The following is a 17,819-nucleotide window of genomic DNA, read 5'->3' as shown; positions in this document are numbered from 1 at the left end:
ACTTACTTTCTGTTTTCCTTTTCATTTGACGACAGTTTCTCTGTCATTGGCCTGCCTTGACCTCCATGTTAATTTCTGTTGAAATCAAAGCAGAAAAGAAAATTTCATTTAAAAAAAAGAAAAAGAAAAAAAAGAGAAAGAGGAAAAGAGGGAAAGAAAAGGAAAGAGGAAAGAAAAGGAAAGAGGAAGGAAAAGAAAGAGGAAAGAAAGGAAAAAAGAGTGAAAGAAAAGGAAAGAGGAAGAAAAGGAAAGAGGAAAGAGGAAAGAGGAAAGAGGAAAGAGGAAAGAGGAAAGAGGAAAGAGGAAAGAGGAAAGAGGAAAGAGGAAAGAAAAGGAAAGAAGAAAGAAAAGGAAAGAGAAAGAAAAGGAAAGAGAAAGAAAAGGGAAGGGGAAAGAAAGAGGAAAAGAAAGAAGGAAACAGAAGGGAAAGAAGAAGGAAGAGGAAGAAGAAAAGGAAGAGGAAAGAAAAAGGAGGAAAGAGAGCAACACACAGAGAAAGAAAAGGAAAAGAGGAAAGGAAAAGAGAAAGAAAGAGAAGAAAGGAAAGAGGAAAGAAAAGGAAAGAGGAAAGAAACAAGAGAAAGAGAAGAAGAGGAAAGAAGAGGAAAGAAGAGGAAAGAAGAGGAAAGAAAAGGAAAGAAAAGGAAAGAAAAGGAAAGAGGAAAGAAAAGAAAGAGTGAAGAAAACGTGAAAGAAGGAAAGAGAAAGGAAAAGAGGAAAGAAACAGGAAAGAGAGAAAGAAAAAGGAAAGAGGAAAGAAAAGGAAAGGAAAGAAAAGAAAAGAGAGAAAGGAAAAGGAAAGAGAAAGAGGAAAGAAGGAAAGAGGAAATGAAGAAGGAAAGGAAGAAAAGGAAAGAGGAAGAAAAGGAAAGGGAAAGAAAAGGGAAAGAGGAGAAAGGAAAAGAGAAAGAAGGAAAGAAAAGGAAAAGACGAAAGAAAAGGAAAGGGAAAGAAGGAAAAGAGGAAGAAAAAGGAAAAGGAAGAGAAAGGAAAGGGAAAGAACGAAGAAGGAAAGAAAAGGAAAGAGGAAAGAAAAGGGAAAGAGGAAAGAAAAGGAAGAGGAAAGAAAGGAAAGAGGAAAGAAAAGGAAAGAGGAAAGAAAAAGGAAAGAGGAAAGAAAAGGAAAGAGGAAAGAAAAGGAAAGAGGAAAGAAAAGGAAAGAGGAAAGAAAAGGAAAGAGGAAAGAAAAGGAAAGACCAGCCCTCCCTTGCCATTCTTTGATCTACTCACCCTGCTTGGAGTAACTTCTGATTTGGGAACTTCATTTAAGTTTACAGTGTAAACTTGATCCCTGTTTGCAAGCAGTAAAGAGACACAAGTCAATTAATTAATTAATTAGGCTTAGTTTTGATAAATCTACTTTATTAGACAAGAAACTTTTACAAAATATTTATGGATTTTCTGTGTGTAACGCAAATGTGAGAGGTTTGGACACAGGCAGCACAGGGCGGTGGTGACTTGTCGGTGTAGTCCTTAGATAGCACTTACACTGTCCAGTTCTTCCTTACTGTACTGCTTTTCCATTATGCTGAAGACTAATCCAGTCTCTAAACATTGAAGTGTTTCATACTCATTTCCTGTGTCCCTGATGTGTCGGTCCCAGTTTAAAGTAATCAGGAGAGGTTTTATCAGGGCAGTAATATAAAAGAGGGAAAAGAGTATTTGATCACTGGGTTTAGCGTAACTACAGTAACTGCAGCCTTCAAATCCAATTTCCATGCGCTGGTCATAGATATGGTGTATTTCTCTGGGAAGTCCTCCCCCAGTTCTAATTTTTATCATATTCTGCAGATTTTTCTAAATGAATTTTACACATTAATGCAAAACCAGAAGAGAAAAGAATTTTAATCTAATGAACTGACTGAAGGAAGATTACCTGCCAGCGATATAAAGTGTGTCTCGAATTTTCAGCATCAGTTGGAAGTCCAGTCTGTGCTGCGATTCATTGCCTGAAGGGCGTCCTCTAAATACTGGATATTGCCTTGAATCTGCAAGTAAAAGTGGGCTACACCATCACTCAGGATTATAGAGCTAAAGAATCAATACATGGCATTGATTAGCTGTATATACTAGGTGTAGAAGGGTTTAAACTAAATTCCTTGAGTAATGTCTTGAATATAAATGAAAAAAAGATGGCTAACGTCAGCAAATGTTCTTTTTCCTGAAGTTATTGCTGTATTTCTGATTGCTTTTTTAAGAAAATGATTAAGTGTTCTATTAAAGATACAAAGCCAGTAAACATATCTCCATTTGAAAGGAAACAGATCTTTTTCGTAACTTCCCAGGGATTTAAAGAAGAAAAAAAAAAGCAAGCACTACAAGCCTTCCCCCAGTGGCTGGCACCATTTGCAGATTACTTACAGTGGTAGTCAACAACGTTAATAGGGTCCTCATCTTCAGGAAAGCTGACAGCTCGGCACTGGGACAGACTCATTAGCATCACCGAGGCGCACAGCAGAGTAAGCCTCATGGCTGGCGACCAATGGGCGCTGCCTTCCTGGAGACACTGTCAAGCTACCTGGAAAACAGGAACAGGACCATGAGATTGCAGCAGTGCAGGACAAGCACGGTGACTTCTTACTGCAAATGGTGCATCTCCTTTGCATTTGAGCGCTGGCACCAGCTGACTGAACTGGTGCTTATGAGAGGTTCCTGTGCGCACGCTGGTGGAAAACCCTGCATGTCATATCCCTGCTCAAAGCTGCTCTGAAACATCTGTGTGTTTGCTAATTTTTAGGTGGATTTACAGGCATTTCTGAAGAAGCTGATGATTGCCAGCCCATTTAATTCACAGGAATAATAAACAGAACATGCAGGCTGCTGACCTGGCAAGAAAAATTGTCAAACTTCGGATTAGAATTTTAATTAAACTGCAATCTCTCTCCATCCCCTCTATCACCGAATGTCATCCAATAACATCCATTCCCCATAAAATGCCTAAATCTTATCCACCAAAAGTCATGACACACACAATCTGTCTCCACAGCCATTCCATGTTTTAAAATTATTGCTTGTTTCTAAGCCTAACGTGCTCATTGCAAAAGCCCTTCTGTCTGGGACCAGATGCCTGGTGCTGCGGTTCACACACGTGCACAGTAGATGTATAAACACTGCCTTGGTAGTGCAACAGCATTTGATGCATGATTTGCACGTGTGGCAAAGAGACTCTGATCATGGTGCTGTACGGGCTGCCTAAGATCCTGCCTTCTCCTGGTTACAACTGCTGCCACCAAAAGCTTGCAACTCACCAGCAGCTTTCAGGGTTTGCTTTGTTTGCTCTCCGCTTGTTTGATGTGTGCTCTATATATTGCACAGCACATACTGTGATAGCAGCAAAGCGTTATACAGCAAAGTTTTTAAGAGGGGGAATGGAAACATTGCTTCTCCAATTAAATTGCAGAGATATTTTAGTGAGCAGAATTCAGCTACTCAAGTTGCAATTTGGGTAGGATGCAAGAAAACATCTCAAAGTGAAATGCGATCCGTAACAACCACAAGTGGTCTGGGCAGGGGTTATATTTCTCATTAGAAACCTGGCAAATGCAGTACTATTCCCTCCTCCAACCTTTTGGAAGCACTCATTCAGCCCCGATTCACAGGTCAGAGCTTTGAGTCACCACTCCAATGCCGTGCAGTTGCTGGAATCAGTTATTAAATGAGTTCTCTAAACAGAAAAAAAAATAAAAAATAAAAAAAAGCCTTTCGATTTTAGTGTTACAATTGCTGTGAGATGCATCCATCGCCAGCACAAAGTGCCAGGCCTGATCCAGCAAAGCACTTAAGTATTAATCATTTAATAATTTGAAAAGCAATTAAAAAACCCCTTCATAACAACACTTAACCTTTTAGTAATGTTTACTTGGGTTGAGAAAACTGTATTTGTTAATTAATCCTACAGCTGGCTAGGGGCAAGGCTCTTTCCATCCACAGAGCTGACGAGCTCTCTGAGTTCAGGTCAGGCTGCGAGGAGACCAGCAGCAGTACAGGCGCTGTTTGGTGAGGGCAGTTGTGGCTGTGGGTGTTGTCTGAATGCGTGGCCATCACAGACTGACCTGAAAAGGAGCATTTTCCCCTGTTAATGATATTCCTGTATCCCAGTCCACCCGTCCAGAACGGATGGGCTGAACTCTCACTCAAGATTGATGAGCGGAGTGGTTAATAAACACTAATGATTCCTGGCACTTTCCCTCTGCTCCTCCTTGTCCTGACATGGCCTCTCCAGCTGAAGCATCTTGCATTAAATTACTAATGAGCAATCTTAAAACAAACTGGAATTAATAAAGTTAGTCAAATTAGTTCTTTCTTGTGAAAGCACATTTCAGCAAAGTCCTGCAGCACAGCAGCTCCCAGACACAATAACAGATCATTAATGGTTATATGGTCCCTTTTCTGGAGCAGACTCCAAATATCTGCCCCACTGCTGTCCCAAGGAGAGGAGAGGCAGGGAGGCACCTAACTGGCATATGCTGGGCAGGAACATCTGTCCAGTGCCAAGTAAAAGCCCTCCCTGAAGCCTTGCTTTCTTAGAGAATGAATGAATACAAACAGGGATGCAACAAGATGGTCACCCAGCCATGGAAACTTTAGTTAGTATAGAAGATGAGGCAGTTCATGGCCACACACGGTGACTCAAAGAGACCTTATCCTGGCTGCAAAATGCACACAGCCTGGAAGTTGTACAACTTCTGCTAGCATGAGCATGTAGTAGGAAGAGTTTCTTTATTCCCTCCTTCCTCCCTGCACCTCACCGAGGAAGAATTCAATGGGGCAACAAATTGAAACTTGCATGCAACTTCCTTTACAAAAGCAAATACTGCCTTCTGGACTCAGAAGGTGGCTGAGGACAAAAGGGCAGTTTGTTGTGTATGGACCACTACAGCCATGACCCAAAAATATCACCGTTACAAAACCAGAAAGGAAACAACCAAAATGCCAGGTATACCATGAACGAGACTGTTCTCTCAGTTAGGGTCACTATCCAGTATGCTGTAATCCCAACTTTTAGTCCCTAGAAAACAAGGCAAACTTTCATAAATGTCAAACCACAGGATGTGTTTCCCCTGAGACTGCATCAAGAACAGAAACAAACCCCAAAACTCTGAATATACACGAGATATGAACTGTGAGAACACAGAAGAGGTGGTAACACTTATGCTGACCGGATGGGGTCAGCAGCCCATACCCAGCCAGGTCAGCACAAGTTTCCTTGATGTTTTCCTTATTAAAATATTACCAGAAAATGAACCACTACCCTGATTTCTTACACACAGACAAAGGGCACCTGCTTTAAGAGGCACTTAAATGAATCTTTTAGTTGGCTGGACACAGACTTTGCCACTGCAAAGATAATGAACTTGGCGAGCAGCTGTTCTGCAGATAATCAGAGAAGCCTTTGGAACAGGGCTTTATGACAGCCAGGTGTGTGCTTCTGGTACGCACAGATATGCTGGTGTGAAAGGCATAATTCCTGTTTCAGTCAAACCTATTATGGAAGTCACTACTGTGGACTACAAATAAGTATCTGTTTGGACCAGAAGAGTTGATTATGAAATGCTGGCAATCTCTACCCTCAAGAAAATGTAGCAAACAATCATACTCTGGGTCTGATTGTTTTTCCGCAGCCAGGATCCAGACCGGTCTTTAATTAATTTCTCTTATAAATTTAGAAATGCTAGGAAATAGTTCATGCCAAATGCAATCTTTTGGAAATTACCACACTGCTCTGCCTGTTCTGCAGCTGGGCAATTGAGGTGCAGACCAAGGCTGAATTTGTGACCAAGGCCAACAAGCAAAGTGCTCAAAGCACCTGAGCTGCTCTGGGTTGCAGCAGCTCTCCCTGCAGCACGGGAGAGTTGGCCATGGGCACCGAGGGAGGAAGGAAAGGAACAGACCAGAGACCTTCTGGCATCTGTTCTGTGCCACCACTCATCATGTCTACAAATACAAAGGAGCAGAGCTAGTGATGTTTGCTGCTGGCACAAACCCATGCTGGTGCAGAGGGAGCAGCCTGAGTGAAATGAGCTTCAGGCTGAGTGCTGCTGGGTAAGAGGAAGGCCAGCAGTGGGCCCAGATACCCACAGACCCTATGCCTGGCACCCTTCAATCTCAGAAACGAGTCCCATCCTTCAACTCTGACTGGGGGAACCCAGAGGAGAAGGGTATCGCTTCTGTTAAAATATGAGCCCTTCCTTCAAACAATCACACATGAAGGGGAAGAGGCCGCTGTTCCCTGCCCATTAATCTCTGCAGCCTCTGACAAGGCGCGGGTGACACTCCATCAGTCAGCTCTGCGTGCGCTGCCACGTAGGAGGAGGGGGAAGGGAAAGGGCACTCAGCCAGCTGGAGAGAAACTGCACAAAATAGCTTCAACCCAGACTGATGCAATATCTTCTATTTGCTCAAAACAAAATTATAAGTCTCCTTAACACAATAAATGTTTCGCAAAATGCTAAGCACAGATGGGAGCGTGGTATGGCAAATCCAGGCAGAAGTTTGAGATAGGTCAGAGTGGAAAATGTATCTTGAAAGTTACTTTGGGAGAAGTTGGTGAGGCAAAAGAGAATAAGGCTGCAATAAAAAAACAAGCTGAAAAACAGACATGTAACACAAAGAGGCTTCAATGACTGCACTGCCTCCCTTCCCACAGGCTGGAACCAGGCTCCCAGGTGAGACACAGCACCTCCTTGGCACCCACAGCCATGTGTTAACAGTGATGCTGAGCACCAGGCAGAGCTGCTCCGTGAGCTTGGTCACGTTTGGAGATGTGGCTTCCCTCAGTCCCACAGGGCTGTGGGTGCTGACTAAGCAGGAAATCCCCACTGTCCTGTGGTCCTGACCCTGCATGAGAAGCTCCCTGCCAGCAGCTCTAATGGCATGAACCAGCCCTTCTGACATGAAACCTCCGCAAGCTTGAGCATGAGACCACTCTACCAATAAGGCAGATACAGAGAAATCCTCCATTACTTCCTGCTCACAGGTGGCTCAGGAAGTTTCTCCTATTAGTGCCGTGAAGTTTTCTGACCACAAGATCTCTCAGCCAGGTGAGAGCAGGTCACAGACAGCTCCTCTTGTAACCAAGTAACAGTTCTGTCAGTCTGTGAATGGGAACCTACTAGTAATCAACTCCCTCCAAAACTTTTTTGTATCCCAAGCACTAGTTAGGTTTAAATAATAAGCCTCAGGGCTTATCTTTTGATGTTCAGATTGCTCATGTGCTGAGAACCACAAGCTGCAAAAGGTCTGGTTCAGATTCCGGCCCTCACCAGGTTAGCAGAAGCACTGGCAGGGATTCATGCTTATGGGAGTGAGGCTCTGCAGGTGGCTCACTGCTGGTGGGACCTGCTCCCATGTGGGAGGAGGCACAGACTGGCTCCCTGGTACCGTGCTGGTGCTCTGCCTTGACCAGCAGTAGTAAGCAAAGGCAGGCAGGCTCTTGCTGAACTTGTCAAACAAGTCCATCTTTTTGGAAGATGAAACATTTAGCACAAAACACACAAACATGGTGCAGGCCTCCCACGAAGCCCTGAGTCCTCTGTAAAAATGCACACATCGGCACCGTGGATGTGTCACATCCCTCAGCCAGGCAGGGCCTGAAGCACCCACAGCACTGCCACCTGAGGGCCTCGAAGGGCAAAGTGCGATGGTCATCAGAACAGGAAAATGCAGCAATTTTGTATGATCTGAGCCAAAATATATGACCAACACAGCCCCGGGTTGCATTGAACTCTATAGGTTTGAACTCTACCAAAAGGGAGAAAAAATTCTGTCATCTCTCTATTTTTAGTCCCCCTATGTCTCACTGTGTCAAACTGCCTTTTGTTTACACGCCAGAAAGCTCTATACATACAATGCAACAACAACAACAGCCTTATTAATCCATGTGGGTATGTAGGTGCAGGTATGTGAGAAGCAGGGGATCATTCTCCCATTTCAGGTCATATATTCACACAGATTTCCTAATGATGCAATTGCAACTTGTTTTTTCAGATGTGTTCTCCTGTAAACATGTTTCTGTTGATGAAGGCTGACTTCAGTAACGTGCTGCAGGCACTGCCTGACACAGAGATTTAATGTACATTTAAATCTACAGACTTGCTATGATGTGGTAAATCCATATTGTGGAGCTTGGTGACAAATTGCTTCAGCTAATTATCAAATAACACAGGAAAATATTTGTGGTTGTAACAACAGAAGCGCGATTAAATTATTACTGACATCCCTTTAAAAACTTACAGCACTGTTATGTATAAATAAATAGATAAGAAAAAAAAGTTTCTGCCCTACAAAGGCACACTCAGCTTGTAAACTGTGCTCTGCACCATCCGAACATCTAACAACAGTCTGAACATCTGCAGCTCTGAAGAAAAATTTAGGATGTTTAGAGCTCTGACATTAATTGAGCACAAAAGTGCAAATAGCAAACGTGCTATTTTAAGATAACACGACTTCTTTTAAGGACTGCTGCATTAACACCTCTTGATCTGACTAAGTACAAAAAAAAAGTTTAATATTTAGCAATGAAACCTCACCACTGAGCATCACAGCTTTCATCTTAATTGCCTTATGGTATTGCTGGTTACACCTCAGTTGTTTGCAGGCTTTTAACATTACAGAATGCACACCCCTCTTCTCTGAACAAGCTGACAACACTTGCAAAATGGATAGGGTGACTTTTAAAGATGCAAATGATTAGTGGCTGATTAGGTGCATGTTGAGGGCTAAATTCTCCTGCGATTAAAAATTTACTCAAATGCAAGATAGTTTCAGCAGGAAAGGAAATAAAATGCTGAGCAAACCATAAGTGATTGCTTCAATTATGTTTATTTTGAGTTAATTTTTGAGAGTGAATGTTAACTACCTTCCTTTACCAGGGTGATACAAAAGTCCTCCAGCTGCAAACAACCTTTGATTTCAGCTCATATCTACGGACAGATCTGCTGTTGTGCAGAACTCCTGCAAGCACACGCTCCTTAGAAAGTGTGCTGGGCTTGAGCTGCAAGAGATAAAGCGCAGACACTTCAGCTCATGCCCTGCTCTGGATTCACCACTTTAGCAGGCCTTGTGTTAAATCAATTCAAACTGCTTATGCCCAGCTGTGACCACCCGAGCAAAGGCTGTGTTTATTCACAGAAGTGCTCAAGGAGGGGTGCAGAGGAGAGGGATGTTGGGGGTTTGTGCTGCACTCTCAGCACTGACCTCATTAATTCCAGTCTGTGGGCAGGACTGACAACGCAAGCTCCAACCCCAAAGCACAGAATACAATGCCATCCCACTTGGGCAGGTGGCTTTAGCCCATCATGCAGGGTATGCTGCCAGCCCACAGTTGGGCGTGGGGTGTCAGGCATTTTCTGTGTGCTTTTGAGTCTGAAATCTCAAGTTTATCCTGAAAACCAGAGATGTCTCAAACTGAGATGGCAAAGATCTCGCTACTTATAGTACATACAGGCTTGGATACAAAAACAAACAAACCACCCCAACACAGCCTCAAACAAAACCCTAAACCTAGACGAAAGTATCTCCTATTCCATCCTCTAAGAGTCCGCTACAAACATGGGCTGTAAGGGAAGCAAGAACCCACTCTGCCCATAGGCCAATGTGATTTAAACAGCAAGGCTGCCACTCCTTTCAGCACCATTAGGCAGCACCTGATAAGGCAGTGCTGAGACAGGTAGGAGCCGGTATGTGCAGGTGTGAGTACAGCGAAGGTCTCAGCCGTGATGTGCATGAGCACAGCTATGCCAAAGCTCCCTTCACACAGAGCAACTCCAGTGCTAGGGTCTTTAAGATATCCAGCTAACAGGTCATGCCCCAGACAATGCTGGCATCAACCTCACTCCAGAAAGCATCTCCTCTTCCCATCAGCACTCCCCATGTGGAGTACAGCAGAGTTACACCTCACTGGACATGGGGTTGTTGGCTCAAGCTGCTCGGCAAAGTGACGCAGCTCACTTCAAAGAGATAGTAAATGGCTGCTGGAAAATGGGAGGGGAGAGCAAGACTATCAGCTGGCAAGAAACACATCAGGGCATCCTAAGCACCACGCTGGTATTATCAGTATGCTGGAGCAGCCAGCTAGCCCTGCCCACAGAAATAATGCCTCCGGAGACCAGTGAACAGGGGGGTTTTAGCCAGTCTTGGTTTTTCTGCATGGACAAGTCTGGTAGCTGGCCACCCCGTTCCTTCTTTGTACATGCAGAGCATGTGCTTTGCCACTTTCCTGGCCACAATCAATTACGTGTACAAATGCAGGCATGGAAAACCAGAGGAAGCCTGAGCTCAAAGTTACGAGTACTATTATCTTGTTAAGCATTAAAGATTAACTAACATCAGTCAAAGGATGTGTTATGAAACGTCCTTCCCAGGCTGGAAAACAAATAAAGGGAGAGTTTTGTGTTTTCTCCTCTCAAAAGCAATTCAGCATTTAGAATAATTGTTTAAACTGCTGCTTTTATTTACTACAATATCAAAATGCAGCCCCTTGCCACGTGACTCTTCATATTTTCATTTGAGATGCCGTGCAGAAACACATGGAAATCTGGTGAAGGCAAACCAATTTTAGAACATGTTCTGAGCAATTGTTTTGCAGCACTGCCCTACAGTATGAAGTCTCTTACATTTCTTAAATTGCCTAATCAAATGCAGACTCTGTTCCAGTCACGCTAAATTTTCACATAATGGCAGAAAAACACTTCTTTCTAGCCTAGCACCGAACAGTTGGATCACATTATTATATTTGCTGCTTTTGTAGTCTGTGAGTGAGCATCTGTAAGTGTATGCACAGACATGGGAACTGGTGGGGGAGAGGGGCTACAGGGGTGCTGCTGCAAGCCTAGGGCAGCACAAGGGGCTCCTGGAGAGAGGTCTGTGCACTGATGCTCGAGAGCACCGGGGGCATCACAGCAGGGCACTGGGGAGGGCTTGGTTTGCTTTTATTTACTTTAAAGTCAGAGGTATAACTGCAGGGTTCGAGCCAGCTTGACTCCTCACCTTACATTCAGTAGAAGTTATTAAATGGATATAAAAGCAGTCAGGTAACTTATTGCCCCATTGCTGCTCCCTGGCTCCTCTCTGACAGTTTGAGGTTGGAGGCTGCCTGCTTTGGGCCCCACACTGTGACACATCCCTGTGCCATATCACACCACTCCAGGTAAATCTCAGCCCTTCAGAACTGCCTTTTTCCCATGGGAAGCTGCCAGCACACACCAGCCCTGGCACAGAACATGGTGCTGGCACCAGCCCTCTGTCCCCATCTTCTGCCTGAGCTGTATCACCCCATAGCAACACGCATTGTCATATTTCTGCCACACTACTTCCAATGCTTGGGTTTGTAAGCCACAAATCAGTGCTTCAGAAGTTAAAAACATTAAATTATTAGTGTACTGTTCACGAAGCTTGAATCAAGGTCATAAGGAAATCTGTGGCAGATCAGGAAGGACCCGAGGCTTTAGAGCTCTGGATTACAGCGTGCTCCCTCTCCCCTTCCATTCTGGCTTCCCAGGACCCCAAGACAGCTACAATGTTTCCCAAAACCCTTGTGTTATCCCTGGTAGCACTGGGCCAGTGCAAGAATGTGACTAAAGGATCATATCTGAACCACACACAGTACATATCTGCAGTTCTGTTTTTCTCTCCAGCTGCACTAAGTACACTGAGGTTTGTGTTGGCATAGTTTGCCAAGTAAGACCACTGTTCAATCATGAACGGTGCTTGTTACATATCTGGCAAGGATGAAAACCTGATGCTTTAGCAGGAGGAAAAACCATAATCGACTCTCAAAGTAAAACCTGCACCGTGCTACAAAGAACAAAAATAATAATAACATCTATCTATACCCTTGCAGGGAAGCAGATTAATCCCCAAAACATGGGATCTGAATTTTAGTTTGAGGTTATCATTAAGGAAAAAACCAAAACCATCTATACATCGCTAAAAATATCCACATAGCACTCACTTCATGAGGAAACATGATTCGCTGAGCAAAAACAAATTACCGGCTTCTCAGTGTTAATCTTTGATAAACACGTGCTGGGTTTAAGAAACTGCCGTGGAGAGCAGAACTTTGTAAATTGAAAGAACCCATTCAACTCCACAAGATGATTTTTTACCCCTTATTACTCCTTTCATGAGACACCTGGGGACGTTGTTCGCACACTGTTGACAGCTTTCACACCACTGCTTTTCCTCTTATCCTTACCCTTCCCTTCAGCACTTGTCTCTGGGCGGCAATACACCAAATATAGCTATATTTGCAAGGGGTGCCAACGCTGGCTCTTGGCCAACTGTTTGAAAGTAAATGGCCCCTCTCCTGCTTCTGCCTGGTAGCTTTGAGTCGCTTCTGTAGGACACAGCCCTGAGCCACCAGGCACTGGGTACCCTGGTACTTAACACCTGGGCACTGCACTGTGTGGGGAATGCGCTGAGCATTCATGACTCTTTCTTGCTTTTACCCACCATTTCACTACCAGGCAGAGCCACAGCCCCTTACTGACAGTAGACTTCATTCTAACACTATCTAAAATTTTAAAGCTGGAGACTTAAGTATACGCTGAGGCTCCTGCAAGCTAAATACACATGTAATTTTCTCTGCAGCCTCCCAAACCAGGGTTGTTGCGTGGTCCGATGGATGCACAACTGTTCACACACAGCATGGGAAGGGGTGCCCAAAGAAAGGGATACATAAACAGGGGCTGGACATACCAGCAGACAATGTTCTTCTGACCCCAAAGCACATCTGTCATGATAGACATATACAGAAATAGCAGCAACACCTTCTGTCAGTGCTGCAAGGAGCCACCACTATCCTCGTCCCCCACCGGTGCTCAGTGAAGTGCCTGGGAAGCACATCAGTGGGACTTCAGGGAAAAGCCTCGTGTTCTGCAGCACGGCAAGACTGGGGGAAGGTCCTACACCCCTACCTGCCACCCCCCAGCAGGTGGCGTGGGCTGGCACCTCGCTGCTGCTCAGAGAGCTGAGGCCCAGCTGTCGGGACCATTTGGCACGAGCGTGATGAACTATGCGGCTCATGTTAAGAAAAGCCTATTATCCCAGTAATAGCTGAGCTGAGTGACCAGCTGATCACCTCTCATCTCTGCCGAGGGTTTGCTCCCAGTACTGACAGCAAGTGCTGTGCTGCTGGTCTCCACGGCTTGCTTGTTCCCTTCACAGACAAGCAGCTCTGTTTGCTTCCCTGCTGCCCCCACACACTTGTGGAGCCCACCGGTTCACACCAGCCAATTAATCCTCACTTGCAGCACAAACCCTCATCGAAGTCCTCCTTGCCTCTGACACCTGCCAGCATGTGCACCCCACACCAACACCATCCTGGCTGCTGGGTATACAGGTCAACCTACAGCCTTGCCTGACAGCACCCATCTGCTACTCATCCCTGCAGCCATCCCTGGTGGGTAACAGGGTCCCTCCTTCTCATTCTGTGTCTCTCTGAGGCCTATCCAATTGGAAACCCAGACTGGGATTTGGCTCTTGGACACAATGGCTAACAAAAATAACAGCAACAACAAACCTGTCTGCAAGAGGAGTATCTGTGTGCAAATGCGACCTCTGTAATGTTACCAAGGTCAGGCAGACCAAGGCCAATCTGCTGCATGAGAATATAAATCAAAGCTGTCGAGGGACTGATTTCATTTACAAGGTTTGTAACCATTCTGGACAGAACAAATGTCACTTGCTTGCTTGAGCTCCTCCTCTTCCAGCCCATGTCCACCAGCCCCTCCTGCCTGGCAACACCTCCTGACCTCCTTTGCTCTTGAAGCAAGGCTCCCTCCTAGCAAGCAAGCTGTGGCTCACAGGGCAGGCAGTCAGGCAAAGCCAATTTGCTTAAATTATGCAAAAATCACCACAAGAGAGATTAACACAGGACCACGAGGAAAAGTTACCTGCCACTTAGAGCTCAGGTCACCATTAAGCAATAAATCCCACAACTTCTTCCCTATTGCATTTGTACATCTGCAAAACAACCCAAGGAACTCATCTGTAGCAAGTCTTAAGAGTCTGGGCACGGATCCTGTGAAATCACATGGTTTCCGTTGTGGAACTAAAAAGGCTTCTCCAAGAATGTGTGAAACACACAGCTGAAATCCTCCGTGCTCTCTGCCTGTTTGCGTGGCTAAGTTGAAGCCACAGGTTGTGTTTCCGCAGCTGGCAGCCCAGCCTGCATGCTGAAGGAGCCGGTGCAGCCAGCAGGCTCCCTCAGGGTGAGCACCATCCCCTCTCACAACAGGTTGCATCCTGCATGCTGGGCTCAGGTGAGAAGGAGCCCCATGGCCACCTCCTCTCGCCACCCCAGCAACCATCTTGCGGCCTGTCCAGTTGTGCCCATGGAGTCTGGGTGCCAGCACAAAACAGCTCCCTGTTCTGGGTGTTAGCTTTAGTTACCATAGCCAGACAATGCTGCCAGTGGCGTGGAAGGAAAAATTGCTGTGGCCAGCTGTGCTGTTCACAGTTGGGTGGTTTCTGTGCAGCTCCAAATGGCTGTGGAGGCAGTAGGCTGTTGTGGCCAAGGACAGGGTGATGGATGGCCTGCACGCACTGTCCAAGCGGGGAGAATGGCAGGAGTTCACTTCAGGGTTGTTAAAATGCTAATCTGGGTTACTTAACAAAGGCCGAAAGGCACAGAAGAGTTTGGGAAATCAGCACAATTCATATGTTATCTATGTATGTGAGCTGCAGCTCTGAGCTCTGTGGTTCCACCAACGTTTGACTCTGGAAGTGGGACCACTCGACAGCTTTCCTGTTTGGAGGAATTACAGTGAGCCCACTGTAATTACTGTCACACCACTGCCAGGGAAAGTGGGTATGGCACACAGAGCTCCTGGAAACGGCATCGGAAGGGCAATAGTACGATTTTTTGCTGCACATCTCCTCCATGTGACATGGGAACAAATCAGAACCTACTTTCTTTTGAACTCAAGGCTGGCAGCTATTCACAGAGCGAGTAACAACTTAATAAAATGGCTCAGACGAATTTCAGTGGTAACTGCAGTAGCTTATCTGATGCATAAGAAAAGGCATCATCTGTTCTAGCAGCAGTTTTGACGAAAGCAACATTTGAACTGTTTTAATTACACACAGAGCTGCTAAGACTGAAAATAACTTACACTAACCAATGCAAATAATATACCTTCCATCTTTTCTTAATTACTTATGGAGCAGATTACTACCTTTTCCAATGGAAAGACATCTGATTTTTCTTAACTGGAAATATTGGTAGGTTTAACATACAAATATGTAATCAACCACCATCTCTATTCAGTAAGCAATGCAAACACACAGAGCATTCTCTGAAAAATACCAGAGTGCAACATAATTAAGCCCAACATAAGCTTGTATAAGCACAGAAGCTGCTCATTTAGCCGTTTCCTTTGTCTTACAAAGGCAGACCACAACCAGAGGGGTCCCTGTCACATCACTCGCATGACACCTGATGAGAACTGGCCACCTCCACACCCAGGATCTCCACTTGACTTCACATTTCTGCTTTTCAGAAGGAAGCACAACCAGAGCATTTCAACATTTGTACGGAAGCTCCGTGCAGCTAAATGAGCTTCACTCCACTTCAAGGAATGCTGAATCCTGTGCTAAGTGCTATAATGTTTCTAAGACAATAAAAAGATAACCATAATAACCAAGAGCTGCAGTCAGTGTGTGACAGTCAGATGAGTTATTACAAACACCTAACACATGCTCTGAAGGGAGCTTCTATGACTTCTTCTCTTTACTTCCACGTATCTCCCACAATGGGACTGATCGGATCGAAGACCCATTTAGTCAGAATTAATTGCATGTGTAATTAAGCATCCTATCTAACCGTGTGCTCCTCACAATTCTCCATCCAAGTCCCAGCAGCTCCCAGGGCTGAGCACTGACTGCAGCAGTGGAGCCCTTCAGGTGGCCCAGCAAAAGGGCGCGAGACGGAGCTGCAGGCACACAGCTGGTTGTGATGGGACCACGGCTGTATTCCTGGCACACACTCCTGCATCACACAAAGCACTGTTAGATGATGTTATCTTTGTTCCATCTCAACCATAAATGAGAGCAGGTACCAACAGAGCACAGGATGCGGGGAGGGGGCGTCTGCTCGCTGGAACCAAAGATGCAGATGGAAGCAAGAAGCTTGTTAAGCAAAGCAGTTCAGACCTCTGGGTTATGCTTCTTGGCTGTCCTTTTGGAGACCGAGCCGCATAATTCAGAATAGTAATAAATTCCAACTGCAAACTTTCTCTTCCTGTTTTCCAAACAACTGAGCTTTATGTTGCTTAATATAAAAAATGTTAAAGTTCATGGTTATGCAGAAAAAGAGTCAGAGCACTCCACTGGCAATTTGTATTTATCTAAGCCAGAGTAAATGTTTGTACAGCATCTGCCAACACAACACAACGTGCCCATCACTTACTACATTAAATGTGATTACATACGGCTTAATTTACTGAATAGTGACTTAAGCAGACTTTAGAGGTGCAGAGAATTTTATGCTGTGAATAAAGTGGGGGGGGGGGGGGGGAAGTCTATTCTCTTCTGCCACAAAAGTGATCGCAGGGATTTACAATGAACTTCCTGTTGGACTTGGAAGGAAAGAACCTCGGAACGTCCTCTGTGAAAGTATCTGTATGTGAGAGCCGTTCAGCAGCACTAAGAGACAGCGGGAAGCTGTTCCCTCAAATATATTTAAGTGAATTTAAGTTGGGAGAGAAACACAACCAGCTCCGGGCACAAAGGTACCCCCAGAAAGAGGCGCGTTTTCCTCAAAGGAAATAACCACGGGAAGAATGCCACCCATTTACTGAGCCCTGAGCAGCGTTCCAGAGGAAGTTTGCTGTAATTCCTGCACATTACGTGTGAAATGTGTGCGTGTGTACACGGAGAAGCCACAATACCATCTGTACAGCAAGCACCACATATGTGAGCATGATGAACCATCAGAGCTGCTGCTACGCTCAACAGCCAATGTATTCCGAGCCACGCACGCATCTAAATACAAATGGCTCTGCTCAGCTCCTCGCAGGGAAACGCTGTGCCACAGACATCACCCGGACCTGAAGTGAGAAACAACTCCACGACGGGAAAAGCCACTAATTGCAGACCAGCACGGCCCTGTATTCATGCTAACAAGTGGGATACCCGCCGGAACGACAGGATTTTCAACATGTCAGCCTAAAGCGCACTTAATTGCGTTTTCCAGCTTACGAGACAAAACGCAATGGAAATCATCCGAAAAGAAACATAAAAAAAGCAACCAGGAAGAAAACAAGCAGCGAAACCTTTAAAGCGCAGGGAGAATATCCACCTGGAAATATCGGTGTGACCTTTAATATCCGTCCAGCGCTTACAAACAACAAAGCAGGCGTTCCCCCGGAGCCCGCACGCCGCCGCCCGGCCGCTGCCCGCTCACGCACAAAGTTTCCCCGCTCCGCACCTGAGCGCCGCTTCCGCAGGAGCCGAGGACGGAGCGCGGCCGCCCCAGCCACGAGCGGAGACAATTCGGAGCCGACTCTCGGGTTTGCGTCCCTCCGTAACAGATCGGAAAGCGGAGCGCAGCTCCCTCTGCCTCCCAGTGCCCGACAGCCGCCGGGAGCCCGTAAATCACCGCTCCCCACCGAGTCCCCGCCGCTGAGCCGCCCCGAGCTCCCGCTGCGATCTGCCGGGGACGGACCCGCGCCGTCGCTCCGTCCCCCCGCCCCGTGCCCGTCGCGGTGCCTCTACCTGCCGCTGTCGCTGCCCGGGGCCGCCGCCCGCCGGCGGGGCTGCCTCCTGCGCCCGCTGCCCCCCGCCGGCCGCCCCATCCCGGCGCTCCGCTCGCTGCCCAG

General features: G+C 46.0%; 1 protein-coding gene across 1 annotated transcript; it reads right to left on the bottom strand.

The window, feature by feature from the left end:
- Nucleotides 1-21: 21 nt before the first annotated feature.
- Nucleotides 22-17,587, bottom strand: LOC107318685 (semaphorin-6D-like). The gene is made up of 5 exons (XM_032446929.1): nt 17,429-17,587; nt 2,362-2,518; nt 1,877-1,988; nt 1,231-1,291; nt 22-75 (listed from the first exon to the last, which is right to left on the bottom strand). The coding sequence occupies exons 2-5, from the start codon at nt 2,468-2,470 to the stop codon at nt 22-24; spliced, it is 336 nt and encodes a 111-aa protein (XP_032302820.1). The 5' UTR covers nt 2,471-2,518; nt 17,429-17,587.
- Between the last annotated feature and the right edge of the window lie 232 nt (nt 17,588-17,819).

Source organism: Coturnix japonica, chromosome 10 (assembly GCF_001577835.2).
Source record: "Coturnix japonica isolate 7356 chromosome 10, Coturnix japonica 2.1, whole genome shotgun sequence".
Taxonomy (NCBI): domain Eukaryota; kingdom Metazoa; phylum Chordata; class Aves; order Galliformes; family Phasianidae; genus Coturnix; species Coturnix japonica.
Note: the sequence above shows the minus strand (reverse complement) of the source record. Positions and strands in the feature narration are given on the sequence as shown.

Coding starts and splice junctions, on each gene's coding strand:
- LOC107318685 (XM_032446929.1), bottom strand. CDS start 2,470: ATGAGGCTTACTCTGCTGTGCGCCTCGGTGATGCTAATGAGTCTGTCC. Junction 1,292..1,876: donor ACACTTTATATCGCTGGCAG/GTAATCTTCCTT, acceptor GCTTGCAAACAG/GGATCAAGTTTACACTGTAA. Junction 76..1,230: donor CAGAAGTTACTCCAAGCAGG/GTGAGTAGATCA, acceptor TGATTTCAACAG/AAATTAACATGGAGGTCAAG.